General features: G+C 39.1%; 1 protein-coding gene across 1 annotated transcript; it reads left to right on the top strand.

The window, feature by feature from the left end:
* Positions 1-852: 852 nt before the first annotated feature.
* On the top strand, positions 853-15,847 carry ART4 (ADP-ribosyltransferase 4 (Dombrock blood group)). Its single transcript, XM_003906050.5, has 3 exons — positions 853-1,439; positions 3,260-3,971; positions 14,791-15,847. The coding sequence occupies exons 1-3, from the start codon at positions 1,251-1,253 to the stop codon at positions 14,880-14,882; spliced, it is 993 nt and encodes a 330-aa protein (XP_003906099.1). The 5' UTR covers positions 853-1,250; the 3' UTR covers positions 14,883-15,847.
* The last annotated feature ends 1,171 nt before the right edge of the window (positions 15,848-17,018 follow it).

Here is a 17,018-nt window from a genome sequence, read left to right as displayed (position 1 = left end):
TAAGGGGAATAAACAGTATGCAAAACTGTATACCATATTAGTTCTAGAAACGTGTGTGTGTGTATGTCTAAGGGTGTATAAATCAAAACCCAGACCCTAATTAGTGGCTTTCTCCAAGTGATGAGTTATGTGTAATTTTTTCTCCTTTGTGCTTTCTAAATATTCTGAATATTTGTTAATGAGGCAGAACTGCTATGATCATCAGAAAATTTAGATTAAAAAAGATTTAGGTTGCCAAAAAATACTAGAATACTTAAGAACAGCATTTAGTTTACCTTAAAAGTTAAAAATTGAATCCAGAAGTAAATATTTGCAAGAAAAACAATTATCAAGGATTGCTAACTTTTAGTTTCTTAAATAATGAATCCAGAGTATAAATACAAAATATCTGCAAGAAAATATAATTTTATCAAGGGTTGGGAAGAGAGGAAGGATGTTCAGACTAGAAAGGGTAGTACCTAAAAGAGAGTGCTTAATAGAACTCTGCTGGATTAAGTTTGCACAGTGGACCCTATTTTGACTTATGTCAGCTCTACATAAACAGTCCCCTGACAGTCATCATTAGGATTCGCTAGAGACTGGGATTGTGTGGACAGATGGCCTGATATCTTCAGAAGTGAAAATGGGGGAAGAGCTTTGAACCCAGAGGTACAATCTCTGGATTGGAGAATTTCAAAGGTGCCAGGGAAAAGCAGTACAAAGGGCCTTCTTTTTGACAATTACCCTAAAACACAGTTAGCTCTGTGACAGCCCGTCCTGGGCAGGGCCTATCAGCAGTGCCAGATGAGCCTATAGACACCCACCTTGAGGTGGCGCGTTCCCAGCTGCCCTGCGCATGCCAATCTTATCAGCTTTGATGGAAGCCTGGGGCTCCAGATAAAGCTACTTGGCCCCAGACGCTGGACAGAGCATGCTTTTTCCTGTTTGGCTGGGAAAGGGAAGGCTGAACTGCTGAGTCTGACACTTAACAGGACTTCGGCATTCCCCTGAAAACAGACTAGATCAGAGATTTGTTTTTTTTAATTGAAAAGTAACTTGGGTTCTCTTTAGAAACCCTTATTTGGTGCACACATCTGGCTATTTCACAGAGATTTCAGTTTTGCAAAGAAGTTGGAGTTGATTTCCTCCCTCAGACAAGCTATTAGTTGTTGGTGGGCAACAGAAGTTGCTCAGCATAGACAAAAGCAAAAAAGGTTCCTGCTGAGACCTAACGAAAACCTCCAAAGAGAACGCTGAGAATTCATCTCAGGATGAAGATGCAAGGGCAAAGGAGAAGCACTTGTGACACAAGCAAATGGGGTCCATTGATGAACAGATGCAAGAAGATTCTTCTCCCAACTACTGCAGCTCCTACAGTGATAAGAATCTGGCTCCTTGGAGGCCTGCTGCCATTCCTGCTGCTCCTCTCTGGCCTGCAGAGACCCACAGACGGTTCTGAGGTAGGGGGACAATTGAGGAGGTGATCTCTTTATGATCAGTACTTCAACAGAGCATTCACCTGGCCACAGCCTTTAAATGGCCCAGACCTTAGGCATTCAGTTTCTAGTTTCATTCCGACATTTTAACAAATCATGTTAGTAAAGAGTGTTGAAAACAATTATTAAAATTGTAGAATCCTTCATTGTTTGTACACTTGACATTATGGATGCTAGTGGCATAAAGTTATTTTCTTGATCCACTGTAAAAATTAAGTAAAATATTGCTTCCATAGTACAAAACAATGCAAAATAAACCAAGTCTATTTGGCTTTAAACTCTGTCATACAGATTGACTTAAGTTTTAAGTATTCTAATAAAGATCTGTGTAACAAAAAAACAACCTAATGTTAAGAGATGACAGAGTGCATATTTGAGATCTAGTAACATATTAACAAAGTTTCAGAGTTCCTCATGACAGTTGACAGAACATTATGTTATTGGTTTGGTTTGGTTTGGTTTGGCTCGGCTTGGCTTAAACAGATACCGTAGACCTATTTTAATACCTGTTGTGAAGAGTAATTGGTTAAAATCGTTTAATCAGTCTTAAAAATGTGTTCTAGTTTACAAACTAGCTGATGTCTCTTTATAAATAACACAGTAAAAATACCAAATGGGATGTTCTTTAAGTTCCAGTTCCAACATGCTTAATATTGACTGGATGGAATGTGATCCTTTAACATGTCCCTTAATGAGCACTGTTCATTAGGAAAACACCATTTCTTTGCCAAGAAAGAAATGTTTTAGAATTTATATAATTTACATATGGCTCTAAATGATAGACCGATGATATTCTATGGACTTCTATTCAAATCTGTCACTTCAGTTTAACTTGCACCAGATGTCAATAAATAACATTCTGTTGGCCACCCATTAGAAAGGAATGTCCTTTGCCAGAAGGGGAGGGACTTTCCTGGGCACATTCCTGGCCACTGTCCAACCCTTGACTCACTCTGCTCTCCCCGAGGTGGACAAATGTACTCCACTGGCAGCATGGGAAAAAACAACTGGGTGTGCTGAGTTTGGCTCTGCTCTTCTTCCTCCTGCGAGTTAGCCTGATGGCAAAGGGCATCAGTTCTCTGTTTCCCCATGACAAGAATCTTACCTGGGCAGGTCCCAGTTCAGTACTGCCTGCAAATGAGTCGGTTCCATTCTGGAATTTGCTCTTAACAAGCCACTTGCCATCAGACCTAACGATGTGACTGCTGTAGCGTGCCCTTATTCAGTAAGAAAACAGACATTTTGGCTTTCGTATTTTGCTATTTTTATTATCAGTGTTTTCAGAACCTGGGTAGACAAGAAGGTTGTTATTTACGAGAGCCCCCCCCAGTACTATTCATAGCTTAAGGATAAAGTTCAAGGATTTAATCTAGGTTTTGGGCATTCATAAAAGTGATATTTTTGAAAACACTACTGAGAGAATAGAAAGGGGGGAAAGCAGAGGAAACAGAAAGTATAGTTAAACTATAAGATTATGAATTTTTTCTTCAAAGTACTTAATATGCAAACATGCTGTGATTTTATTGATGTTAAAAGAGTTACTCCCTCTCTGGGGAGATGAGTTTTTCAAGTTTTCAGTAATTTATTTATCAAACCAAATTCAATCTCTAGCACAGGTCATTGACACAGGAAGGATTGGAACAGTGTAATGATTTTCAGTGAAACTTACTTCAGTAAATATTGGTTTCCAGGAGAAGACTTGGCCTTATAGAGTACAGCAAATCTGCAACCACATTCACCATCTGATTTGAAAAATTAAACTCAAGATTTTTATTTTTGTATAGGTTGCGATGAAAATCGACTTTGACTTCGCACCAGGTTCCTTTGATGATCAGTACCAAGGCTGTAGCAAAGAGGTTATGGAGAAACTAACTCAAGGGGATTATTTCACAAAAGACATAGAAGCCCAGAAGAATTACTTTGGGATGTGGCAAAAAGCTCACTTAACCTGGCTTAACCAAGGAAAAGTTCTACCCCAGAACATGACTACCACGCATGCTGTGGCTATTTTGTTTTATACATTGAACAGCAATGTTCGTTCTAACTTTACTAGAGCCGTGGCCTATGTTGCCAGGGCTCCACAGCAGTATGAACGTTCATTCCAATTCAAATATTTACACTACTACCTCACCACAGCAGTCCAGCTGCTGAGGAAAGACAGCGTCATGAAGAATGGCACTCCTCTGTGCTATGAGGTGCATTATAGGACGAAGGATGTCCACTTCAGCGCCTACACAGGTGCCACCATTCGATTTGGCCAATTCCTCTCCACATCCCTCCTAAAAGAAGAGGCACAGGAGTTTGGGAACCAGACACTATTTACCATATTCACCTGCCTGGGTGCACCTGTACAATACTTCTCCCTCAAGAAGGAAGTCTTGATCCCTCCCTATGAGTTGTTCAAAGTTATAAATATGAGCTCCCACCCAAGAGGAAACTGGTTGCAGTTGAGGTCAACTGGGAACCTGAGCACGTACAACTGTCAGCTGCTAAAAGGTATTCTTTATCTAAATTGAGGCTATTCACAGACCACTGCTCTTTTATAAAAGTTATTTTTTCTCAGTGGGCTTGAGGGGAAAGACCAAAAACATGAAAACTGGCCTTCAGTAATGATGGAACTGACAGATTAGAGAAAGCCACTTTATTGGCTTCTTCTCTTTTCTTCCTGCTCCATTACCTCTAGGACAATAAGTTTTGCAATGAAATTATTGTGTAGAAAATTGCAGACAGACAGAGTAAAGCTTGACTGGAAGGTGGAGCATAAAGATAGCACTTTTAACTTCTCCCTCAAACTCATTGTTTTTGTCATCGTCATTACATGGATAGGAGTTCTAAAAGTAAAGCAAGAGGCAAGACATTTATTCATTAATTTTCTGTTCATTAACCATCTTCTGTTGTGATGGGGACCCTGGAAATATAGAATGAATAAAGCAAAATAATAACCTAGGAGGATTTTTAGTCTAATGAGAAATGGAAATATGAACAAATGTATACACTCAGAAGTACTAAGTGATATACCAAATATTTAAGCAATAGCTGTGGCTGCTCAGTGCAGGGAGCTACTCATTCTCTCCAGGAACAGTGAGGAAGGCTTCATAATAGAGAGCCACAGGAGACTTGTCATGAGAATGGCAGTTTTCAATGAAAGAAAAGTCATTTTAAGCAGAGAATAGCTTGCTGTGGTTTGAATGTGTCTCCCAATAAGTTCCTGTGTTGGAAGCTTAATCTCCAATGCAACAGTGTCATGAAATGGGCTCTAATAAGAGATGATTGGATCTTTCCTAATAAGAGATGATTGGATAAATGGATTAATGTTGTTATCATGTGAGCAGGTTAGTTATTGTGAGAGTATGTTATTGTAAAGACAGTCTGATCACTGGTGCCTCTCTCTGTCTTGTGTGCCCCCTTCTCTTCCACCATGTTATGGTATAACACAAAGGCCCTCACTAGATGCTGGAGCCATGCTCTTGGACTTCCCATCCTCCAGAACTGTGAGAAGTATATTTATTTTCTTTACAGATTACCCAGTCTGTGATACTCTGTTATTGCAACAGAAAACAGACTAAGACACAGCATATGTTAATCACAAGGATTTCAAACAGCCTGGTGTCTTCTGAAATTCTGGGTGGCTGGTATGTAGGATGTGTAGGATATGGGAAAAGAATAGGAGTAGGAAGGGAGGAGGGGATTTATCCAGGTGGGAGAATTCTGACAGGGCCTTATTATAAAAGGTCTTGTATTTTGTGCTAAGGACCTTTTAATTTTATGCTGTAGGTAATAAGAAGTCATTAGAAGTTTTAAGGAGTAGAAATCAATTTGATCAACATCTTAGAAAGGGCTCTGATGATATTGTGAAAAATGAACCGAAGTAGGAAACATTAGAAATATCAAAATACAAAAAAAAAACGTTAAACTTTTTTTAAGAAAAACATGGCTGATCGAATTTTATGTTGCCACCTAGTCATTTCATGGAGGGGTAGTTGTGTAGCAAATCCTGTGCTCTGTTAGATTCAGAAAAAAAAAAAAAAAAAAAAGACTGTCTTTATTAATATATAAATTTATTCACACTCACAGTTAGCTGCAACCCAGTTGCAGGGTCTACCTTCAATATATCCCCAAATTTGTCTTCGCTCTATCATTATTGCTATGATTTATAATTCAGGCTGTCAGCATTTCTCAACATTTCGGAGTGGTAGTGTTGCAAAGGTGTTCAAACTGGCATCTAGACTGAGGTCTAGAATCTGCTTACTCTGTCCTAGCTATAAATACAGAACAGGGAGAGGAGACCTATTAATACTGTCATCTCCTCACATTTCCCCTTGGAAGCATGGCAGCAAAACGAGTGAAATGAGTATCTGCCCCACAGACACAGGAGATTAGTGTTTGTAGAGGATGAAAAACTATAGTAGAATATGAAGAAAACAGTGAGATTTTGATAATAAACCAAAACATTCATAGCCAGGTTCCAGGATTCTTTAGAACTACACCTGACTACGATATGATTACTTCATTCTCATCATGAATTTGGGGCATATAATTCTTCACTAGGATAGTAAGCACAGTAAAATATATTCAAAGAAAAATTACAGAAGACTTATATCAAGCATTGAGTGGGAAACTGTGGGAAAGGAGAATATAATATAAACTATTACTCACACTCTGCCACTCTATAAACCTCAAAGAAAAATATTTCAGGACACCCCCACCCAAATCAATCTTTGCTTTCCTATGGCAAAACTACTCAAATGCAACTTTAACTTAGTTTTGAGTTAAGGTTTAGCTGGGGTAGCCACATATATCACTAAATTCTGAAAGTTGGGTTGGTCTTCATGAAATATTTGGAATCACAAATCACACGTAAGGGAATCAATAATCTTGTATTGCTCTGTAAGCTCCCTGTGGTCAGGAACTTGACCACAGAGTATTTGAGAGCTAGGCAGGCAGGCAGTTTGAGCCCAGACCCACTCTGTTTGAATTTATAGCCCACTGTACCACTTAATAGCTATGTGTTCTTGGTCAAGTTACTTAAACTCCAAGTTTTTTCATCTACCTAATAATCATCATAACAGAACCTCAGAAGACTTTTGTGAAAATGAAAAAAAAAATGTAAAATTATTGGCCAAGTGCGGTGGCTCACACCCATAATCCCAGCATTTTGGGAGGCCGAGGCGGGTGGATCAATCGAGGCCAGGAGTTTGAGACAAGCCTGGCCAACATGGTGAAACCTCATCTCTACAAAAAGATGCAAAAAGTAGCTGGATATCATGGTGCACACCTGTAGTCCCAGCTACTAGGGAGGCTGAGGTAGGAGAATCACTTGACCCCAGGAGGCAGAGGTTTCAGTGAGCTGAGATCGTGCCACTGCACTCCAGCCTGGGTGATAGAGAGAGACTCCATCTTAAAAGAAAAATAAATAAATAAAATTATTTATATATTATATAGCATATAGTAATAGTAAATTAGTGTTAGCTATTACTAACTTCAGTCCTCTGGCACATAGAAGTGCCCAGCCTATTTTGTTGAATGGTAAATGAACGAAGCATTCCCTTTTACATCTCTAAGCAATCTAAGCCTTAGACCACATTACCATATAACACAATTAATTAAAAACAGTTCCAATATTTGAAGAAGGGAAAATATTCTAGAAGCTTCAACCGCTAGTCAAAAGTAAGCTGTTGTCACAATGTAAATGATCGACATGGTCACTTGCACTGTGAGTTACCATAACTAAATTTTTCTCAGAAATTTATTAATTAGAAGCTTGTGTGGCCATGCGGCAAAGCTTGTAAATGGCAGAATAAAAAATACCACTGGTCATGGAGGATAATATTTTCTTTATAAATTGGAGTGAAGAGGGAAGAGATAGGTCAGTGGCATCATATAATCAGCCAAGAGCTGGAATTGGAGCATCTTCTCACCCTCCACAGCTATGAAACTATCTGAGAAGGTAAAAGAGGGAAAGGAATAAGCTCACATTGCAGGGATGCCTTTCTTCCTTTGACCCCAGACTCTGACTAAGGGTTGCAGAGAAGGCTGCTCCATCCTCTGGTTCCACCTGACCTACTTAAGCCTCATCTGCCATTGGCTAGTTGGCATCACAGTCATTTAGTTGAAGGCAAAAAAATTGCAGTAGTGCCCCCTTACCTATGGTTTTGCTTTCTGTGGTTTCAGTTACCCATAGAACATATTAAATGGACAATTCCAAAGATAAATAATTCCTAAGTTTTAAATTGTATGCCATTCTGAGTGGTGTGATGAAATCTTGTGCCTTCCCTCTCGGGATGTGAATCATCCCTTTGTTTGGGGGATCCACAGTCTACACTGTGAGTCACTTAGTAGCCTTCTCGGTTATAAGATCTGCTGTTTCAGTATTGCAGTGTCTGTTTTCAAGTGACCCTCATTTTGTTTCATAATGGCCCCAAAGTGCAAGACTAGTGATCTTGGCGATTCAGATATGCCCAAGAGGAAGTGCCTCCTTTGAATGAAAAGTTTAAAGTTCTCGACTTAATAGAAAAAAAGAAAAAATTGTATGCTGAGGCTGCTAAGATCTACAGTAAAAATGAATCTTCTACCTGTGGAATTGTGAAGAAGGAAAAAGAAATTCATGCTAGTTTTGCTGCCACACTTCAAACTTTATCATTGGTGGTATATGTACAGGAAAATAACATAGGGTTCAGTACTACCTGTGGTTTCAGGCATCCACTGAATGTCTTGGAATGTATCCACTAAGGATAAGGGGGCACTACTGAATACGGTCTTGGACAGTACACAATATCTACCTCTTCTGATTTAAAAAATATTTGATTGCCGGCCAGGTGCAGCGGCTCAAGCCTATAATCTCAGCACTTTGGGAGGCTGAGGCAGGTGGATCACAAGGTTAGGAGATCGAGGCCATCCTGACCAACATAGTGAAACCCCATCTCTACTAAAAATACAAAAATTAACCAGGCATGGTGGCACGCACCTGTAATCCCAGCTACTCAGGAGGCTGAGGCAGGAGAATCGATTGAACCCAGGACCAGAGGTTGCAGTGAGCCAAGACTGCGCCACTGCACTCCAGCCTGGGCAACAGAGCGAGCCTCTGTCTCAAAAAAAAAAAAAAAGTTTGATTGCCTTCAGAATGTTTTCAGTGATTCGCTACAGTGTTGATTGTTGTTTGTTTCTTTGTTTTTCTCTCAATCCATAAGCTAAGGAACATCAGAAAGTCATTTCTTGATAAGTAGTACTTACCCCAACATTCTGGAGCAGTATCGGACTGATCCATACATGAACAATAAGAGGAAGGAGGTAGTGTGTCTGTCTTATCTGGGGTCCTTAACAGGGAGGAAGTGAGGTCAGCGGACTCTCCCCAAACCTGACTTTCTAGATAGCTGCTATTTCCCACTTCACTGCTCCACTAATCCCAGCCTAGGGAATTCACAGATGGTGTTCTGGAGCACTGATACCTAACTCCTCATGAAACTGAAATCTTCTCTGGACGCTGTTTCTCATTCTTTCAGCCTTGTTTTGTTTCATGAGCAGGAGCCACAGGCTATTCTGTGTCCCCCGAAGTCCCTATAAGCCAAGTGAATTATGTTTTCTCTCCTGTTCCCTCTCGATCTGACAGACATGATACTGGAAAGACCACATGAAGACCTTTAAAATTACCCAGCCAGCATACTGTAATTCTCCCAAAGAAGAGACAGTATATTAAAGAGCATAGCTTCCCCAGTCCTTCAATTTATGCTAAAATCGGTCCTGTTAACTCGTGACTCAAGTTTAAAGAGTTTCCAGGAATCGGTTGCTTTCAGAGAGACAAGAGATCAAATTAATAGCATTATACAATTTTAGGAAGTAAATTTGCAAAAGAAAAAATTGTCGTTCTAAACTAACAGCTTTCACTTTCCCCTCTAATTATTCTATCACCCCTCACATGACCTATACTCGTTGCCATAGAAACAGGTGTTTTCATGCCCATTGGAAGACTCAGAATATGTTAACAGAAGGTTAGTTATTTGCCCTTAATCTTGCTTCCTTCAGCAAAATAACCTACGCCAAAAATCTGTAGACACACAAATACATGCTCTGTTCTATATCGTTGGATTCACAAAGAACAGGGATTTATTTGTTAAAATGTTTCACATAATCAAAATTCTTAACATGTTTCTAGAAAAATATAGGCAATTGTTTGCAGTCAGCCTGGTTTTACATGTAAACTTCACTTTTTAAAAACCTGTACGATTCTGGTGGGGAGAAATGAATGAAGGCATGTAAAATCTCTTAGAACAGTATCTGACAAATGTAAGTACTCAAAACTTTTGAGATACTATTACTATTACCATTATTATTATTTATTTTATTAGATTTCTATTTCTTCCCGTTTTCTTTTACTCTGGGCTTCAATTATCTAAAATTAGTTTACCCTATTTGTGGCATCACAATGACCTTGAAGTAGAGTGCCTGTCTCAGATAAATGGATGAAAGAATGAGTCATTGAATGAATCTGGGAGACCACACGGCATGGTGGAAAGTGAATAAACTTTGGAGCCAGAAAGATTTGGGCATATGTTAGCAGCTAGGTGGCCTTGTGCAAATGACTTAACCTCTGAGCCTGTTTCTTCATTTATAAAATGGAAGTGATACTCACCTTGTGGGAATGCTGTGATAGCATTGGTGTCTCTGCATCCTCTCAAACACAACTGAGAAACTCTGGGAAAGTACTTTGCACATGGAGGTGGGATAATGGCTTAATGGCACAAACATGTGCTTCAGTGAAATTGATAGTAAGAAGAGAAACAAAGGAAGAGGCAGAAGGAATAATGCTTTTCATTTTCGGGTGCTAAGTTTTTGCTAGGTAATATTCTAAAATATTAACAGTCATGCTCCTTGCATTTTGACAGAAAGAGGCTATAGATAGCATTTGCCTCAAACACTAGATTAACTTGATATAGTGCACATCAGTTTTGCCTTTTTCTGTTTTTTAAGAGACTATTTACTTCTGAACAGTCTGATAAAATTCAGATTCAGATTCCATGAAATACAAGTTATAATCATTATGTATTTCTTCCAGACTTTCTACCCTAAGGCAGAGATGACCAAAATCAGGTTGTAATACACTGATAAAATGATATTTAGCAGTTTAGTTTACAAAATGCTTTGACACCCGTTATCTGTTTAGGTTTTACAACCACCCTGTAAGTCAGGTTATTGACTCCACTGTGCTGATGTGAATGCTGAGATTCAGAGAGCTTAAGTGATTTGCGTAAAATTATTCACAGTTTACAAATGACAAAAATAGGATCCTTCCCCATGTTTTCTAATAAGAATTCCAGGACGGTATTCTCCACAGACTGGTTTCAGGGGATTCATTCATTCTTCAGCAAATATAACTGAGAAACTGCCATTAGTTTTAAGCTTCTTGACTATGACTGTTTACACTGTAAGTCAGTTCACACACACACAAATATGCAAATACACACATATTCATAAAATACAACAGTTATCCTTTTCACAGGCAGTGTAATGCTAGTGTTTTCCATTCTAACCTATTTTATTACATTATTAAACAATGACGACTATGACCTCCTAAGCTGATGTCACAACCCGTCAATGGATCACGTTCTCCAATTTTAAAAAAATACTGTAAAAAGGTAAAGAGAAAATTAAAAACTTTGAAGAGATAGTCAAATAGAAAACTAAAGACAACTACAAAAGTAAAAAAAAAATGTGAGGTATCCTCAAATAAAACACTTTTCAGTTTGTAATTGATTTAATGCACAGCTGTCTTTCATTTATTTTCCTAAATATATGGTCCATCTAACAACAATAATGATAACAATGCCGGGTAGAAATGATAATGGCCATACAAGAGATAAAGAAAAAGTATCAACAGAGTTAGTTACTTTAACCTGACATAAAATTAAAAGGAAGATATTTTTAACATCCTAATTATTATAAAGAGGGCTTATGAATTTTGTTGAAGAATGAGTATGATTACAAGACAGTAGTGTCTCTATGTTTGTCTCTTATTTGGGCATCTTCGTAATAGCAGCTATCATTCATTCATTCAACAAATCATTATTTATTGGGCACTGGCTATGTTCCAGGCACTATCCTAGGTATAGGGAAGGAAATAGGTGAAAATCTCTGCCCTTGGGGATTTACATTCATTGATGTGAAGCAGAAATAAACAAAATAAAGAAGTAAATTATGTCGTAGCTGGTAGGCGTTAGGTACTAAGGTGAAAAATAAAGCAGAGTAAGGAGATAGGGAACACCATGGGAGGGAGTGGTAATATTAAACTGGGTGATCAGGGAAAACCTCACTGAGAGGGTGACATTTGAGCCAAGGTTGAAAGGAGATGAGAGAGCCAGTCCCATGAATATCTGAGGAAAGAGCATTCCAGGAAGAGATCACAGCAAGTGCAAATGCCCCAAGTTAGAAGCAACACCAAGGACACCAGTGTATGGGAATGAATGAGAGAAAAGTAGTAGAAAGTGAAGACAGAAGATGATGTAGATTTGATCACATAGGACCTTGAAGGCAGTTGTAAGGACTTTGACTTTTCCTCTTAGACAGGATACCACTGAGAGGTTTTGGGCAGAGAACATAGAAGATTGTGTCAAAACTGATCTAGCAGCCCAGTAGAGAATAAACTGTAATGAGGTCAGCAGAGAAACCAAATAGGGGGCTATTTCGATCATTCAGATGACAGATGAAGGTGGTAGAGTGGAGGCAGTAAGGTTTGACCAGATTCAGAGCCAAGAGGAGGTCCTGACACACTGGAAGTGAAGAGTGAGGGAAAAAGAAGAGTGAAGGATGACTCCAAGGTTTGGCTAGAGTAACTGAAAGGATGCAGGTGGCACTCACTGAGACGGAGAAGCCTGGGGATGGAGTAGATTTAAGAGCAGGAGTTTGGTATTTGACACGTTATATCTGAGCTGTGCAATAGTAACCCAAGCAGAAGTGTTGAGTGGATAGTTGGATGCATGAGTGTAGAACTCCGAGGAGTGACCCAGGATGGAAAGATAAATTTGAGGTCAGTGGGTGATCGGTGCTATTTAAAGCCATGAGACTGGATGAACTCCCCACAAAAGTGTGTAAATAAAGGAGAGAAAATGGCCAAGGACCAAACCTCAGGACACTGCCATTTTAAAAGGTCAAGTACAAAGAAGATGGAGAGGCTGGGTGTGTTGGCTCACACCTGTAATCCCAGCACTCTGGGAGTCTGAGGTAGGTAGATTGCTTGAACTCAGGAGTTCGAGACCAGCCTGGGCAAGATGGTAAAACCCTGTCTCTACCAAAAATACAAAAAAATAGCCAGGCATGGTGGCGTGCGCCTGTAGTCCCAGCTACTTGGGAGCCTGAGGTGGAAGAATCACTTGAGCCAGGGAGGCCAATGTTGCAGTTAGCAGAGATCGCACTGCTATATTCTAGCCTGGGTGACAGATCAAGACCCATCTCAAAAAAAAAGATGGAGAAGGAATGGCCAGTGAGGGAGGAGAAAACCGATAGAGTTGTTGTCCTAAGAGCAAAGTGAAGAGTAAGTAGCAAGGAAGATGGAGTGATTCACTATCGTAAATATGGTTGATAGGTCAAATACAGTGAGGACTCAGAATTGCCATTTACATTCCAGGAAGCTCAACATATAATCTCTTGAATCAGACACTCTAGGTTAAATACTGGTTCTGTCGCTGACTGTGTGGCCTAAGAGAGACCCTTAAGCTCTCTAAATACTGGGAAAGGGTGAGACTGAAAATCCTTCTGATCTTTAGCCTCAGTGAAGAGGAAAAAAAATCGTTTGAGAACCATTCTAATGACTGACCTGCTAAAGCAGTATTAATGCTTCCTAGGTCTCTATAGGGATTCACATAATTTGATTTTAACACAAACTTTGACAAAAGTTTAGAAAGATGTATGCTCTTAATTTTCCTTGCCAACTCTTATTGGTGAAAATTGAGGTGTTGAAAATTACTGTATCTACTCCAGCCTGGGTGACAGAGTGAGACCTCCATCTCAAAAAAATAAGACAGAAATTACTAATTACTGTGTGTATATATCTATATACACACACACACACACACACACACACATACACACACACACACAGTAAATTTCTGTCTTTTCTGTCTTGAATTTCTACTTGTATACACACACACACACACACACACACACACACACACATTCCTATATAGAAATTCCAAAAAACAGATAGATAGATAGATAGATAGATAGATAGATAGATAGATAGATAGATAGACAGACAGACAGACAGACAGAGTGTGAAAATAGTAGAAATGCATTTCTCCCTCATCTGGTTATCCTATCAAAGAATATGAGCAAATATTGAGGCAATTGGAGTTGAATCTCTTCCTCCCAGAAACATCTTTTCTACCTTAAACAATCAGTGAAGACTAGCTGAAAAGAGATTCCAGTCTTTATTTAGACTATTCTTTACGGGGTTTCCATCTCCCATCTCATTTCAGTCCCCATCCCATTGTATGGTCAATTATTAGTTATATCTGACAATTTTTTTTTTATTTTCCAGTTTTGCTTCCACACCGAACTGACTGCTAACATGTCCCACATTTCCTGTGAAAGGTGTATATGTGTAGTTAGTACACACACACACACACACACACACATACACACACACACTCGAAACAGGACTATGTGAATATTTCTTGCTCACCTTGTAATGAAAAATTCTGTGGATGGACATGTAATACACAGACAAACAGTTTAGTGGTTAAGAATGCAGAATTGAGACAAACTGGCCAAATTTGAATGGTGCCTACACTACTTACGAGATGTGTGACACTGGCAAGTTTTTTCACATCTCTGTGTCACAATCTCATCAACTAAAAACCAAGGATAATGACAATAAAAATCTCATAGGTTTGTTGTGAGGTTTAAGTAAGTTAATATATAGCAAGGGCTCAAAATAGATACTAGCACAAAAAATCAGCATTCAGTTTGCGTTAACTTTCATAATGGTGATGAAGATGATGATAATTAAGATGGAGATAATGATAACAGTGATTATGCTGCTGGTGATGATAAAGATGGAAAATCAGATCTCTACCACCAGCTGGCTGGGTTACCAGGGAGTACATCTTTTAACCTCTTGGTGTCTGTTTCATCATCTACAAAATAAGCAAGTTATGTTCGAAAAATCTAAAAGAATGTGTTTTAAGTAGCTAACTTCAAATGTTTTTATTAGGAATTTTCTAAGTTAAGAAAGTGGATCAATGGAGAAATGAGGTGGTTTAAAAAAAAAAAAACAAAAAAACTCTGCTACCTAAAATATCTCTAACTTTTGTTTTGTTTTTTACAGCTTCCAGCAAGAAATGCATCCCTGATCCTATAGCTATTGCATCTCTCTCCTTTTTGGCCAGTGTCATCATCTTTTCCAAAAGCCGAGTATAAAGGAATCTTGTGACTCCTTTTATTTAAAAAAAAATTTTAAATAAAATCTTTTTTATTGGCCTTTCGGCTAGAAATGGAAATTTATTTTCCAGGAAGGATGATCCCATCATACTTCTGCTGAAACCAGTACATGGCCTCCTCTTTGTTAATTCTCTTATGCCTTTCCTTGCACCCCTTTGCCTTATTTCAATCTGAGCACCCTAAGTACTCTTGGGGAAATCATTCTGCCCCTCTAGCAACTGATGCAGAGCTGGCTCAGCCCACAGACTGTGATTGGCCTGTAACTCAGGCCTTAGCCAATCAGTATATTTCTTCTTCATCGACACAAAGATTCATGCTGGAATAGAAAATGATCCAATCAGAGCCTGTGAGATACAATCAGGGTACTTTTTTGGAAATGCAATTGGAAATAGAATGGGAGCTTCTTTTCTGAATGGATATTAATGAAAGCAGGGTAGGAGCTTATAGCTGCCAGTAGAGATCCTGCCACCAGGAGAGGAGACCGAACCTCCTTGAGAAAGGACCTAACACAACCAAGGAAGAGCTGATAAATGAAAAGAAACTGAGACCTGATGAGAGTGTATAAGCCTCTGAATCCAACTTTGCCTAAACCTGAATACTCCAAGATTTTTCATTATATAAATCAATAATTTATGGTTTTGCCTGCATAATTTGAATTAGATTTTCTATGTCAAGCATCAAGCAGTTGAAGAAGTTCCAATGAATACAAGGACTCTTCCTTTTTTTTTTTAATTTAGTTATTCCAAATAGGAACAAATCAAAGAAGATCAAGTTAGAAAGCAAATGACAAATTCTTCACCAAACGGAAAAGCTTCGAACCCCAGAGATTAATCAAGGTGTGAATTTTCTTCAGATATTTTTATGAGCATTCAAGATCAAGCTAGTATGGTCTCAGATGAGAAGACACATGGAAACTTGAGAAATAAAAGGGAAAGTTAATGAAAGATGTTAGTGAAATCTCATTCACCAGCACTAATGGGTGTTCATGCATGTTCCTAAGACATTACAAAAGTTAAAATTTAAACTCATACGTTAATTTATAGAGAACTTGATGGCAAATTTAAGTCTTCATAGCAAATTTAAATATTAGGAAAACATAAGGGTATGTGTGAAGGTTAACAGAGATTATGAGAGGAAAAAAACACTGATTACAAACAAATATCTGCGATATCGTGAGGTCTCATTACATGTAAACTAGCAGATGCAGAGAAGTATAAATTGTTGAATTGCATAGCTGGAAATGTTCTCTAACGCTTCCCTCAGGTAGTAATTTAGGTAGAGACATAAGGGATTGTTTAACCTGATCACGATCACTAAAGACCCTGGGATCAGGCTAAATGGAGTAAAGATGTGGGCTAACTCTGTAATTTTGGATTTTGAAAGTCCATGCTCCTTATCCCTTCTGAGATTTGGATAAGAAGCAGCAAAACTGAAAATCGGTCCATCTATTTACTCTCCATAGGACTTCCTGAATGGCCTGTGTCATGATCAAAGAAACAGAATGGGGAATAAGCTACATAAAATTACCTGGCAGGGAGTTCAGGCATCTCTGTACTATCATTCTTTACATTGGGATTTGAAACTAACAGGGCCAAATCACCTCTGTCACCTAGTTGCAGTAGCCTCTACGGTCAATAAAAGGAAATAATTTCTGCCAGGCATGGTGGCTAACCCTTGTAATCCCAGCAGTTTGGGAGGCCGAGGAGGATGGATCACGAGGTCAGGAATTCAAGACCAGCCTGGCCAGCATGGTGAAACCCCGTCTCTACTAAAAATACAAAAATTAGGCAGGCATGGTGGTGTGCGCCTGTAATCCCAGCTACTTGGGAGGCTGAGGCAGGAAAATTGCCTGAACCCAGGAGGTGGAGGTAGTGCAGTGAGCCAAGTTCACACCACTGCACTCCAGCCTGGGCAACAGAGTGAGACTCGATCTCAAAAAAAGAAAAAAAAGAAAGAATTTCTACAAACAGACAATTTATGTGACTTGCATAGGATAGGGTCTTTGGCAGTTTGGTGGCTACCTAGTAGACAGTCCTGGGGGCGTGGCTCTGGGAGCAAGCTTTTCCAGTGAGCATTGATGAGTCAGTAATGACATGCTATGTTGGGAAAAGCCAA

The sequence above is a fragment of the Papio anubis genome, chromosome 9 (assembly GCF_008728515.1).
Source record: "Papio anubis isolate 15944 chromosome 9, Panubis1.0, whole genome shotgun sequence".
In the NCBI taxonomy this organism is placed as follows: domain Eukaryota; kingdom Metazoa; phylum Chordata; class Mammalia; order Primates; family Cercopithecidae; genus Papio; species Papio anubis.
The sequence above is the reverse complement of the archived record's forward strand: the minus strand, read 5'-3'. Positions and strand labels throughout refer to the sequence as shown.

What these genes read in the sequence shown, in the direction of transcription:
- ART4 (XM_003906050.5), top strand. Translation starts at nt 1,251, where the DNA reads ATGAAGATGCAAGGGCAAAGGAGAAGCACTTGTGACACAAGCAAATGG. An exon ending in GACCCACAGACGGTTCTGAG is followed by an intron (nt 1,440 to 3,259) that starts GTAGGGGGACAA and finishes ATTTTTGTATAG; the next exon opens with GTTGCGATGAAAATCGACTT. An exon ending in CAACTGTCAGCTGCTAAAAG is followed by an intron (nt 3,972 to 14,790) that starts GTATTCTTTATC and finishes TGTTTTTTACAG; the next exon opens with CTTCCAGCAAGAAATGCATC.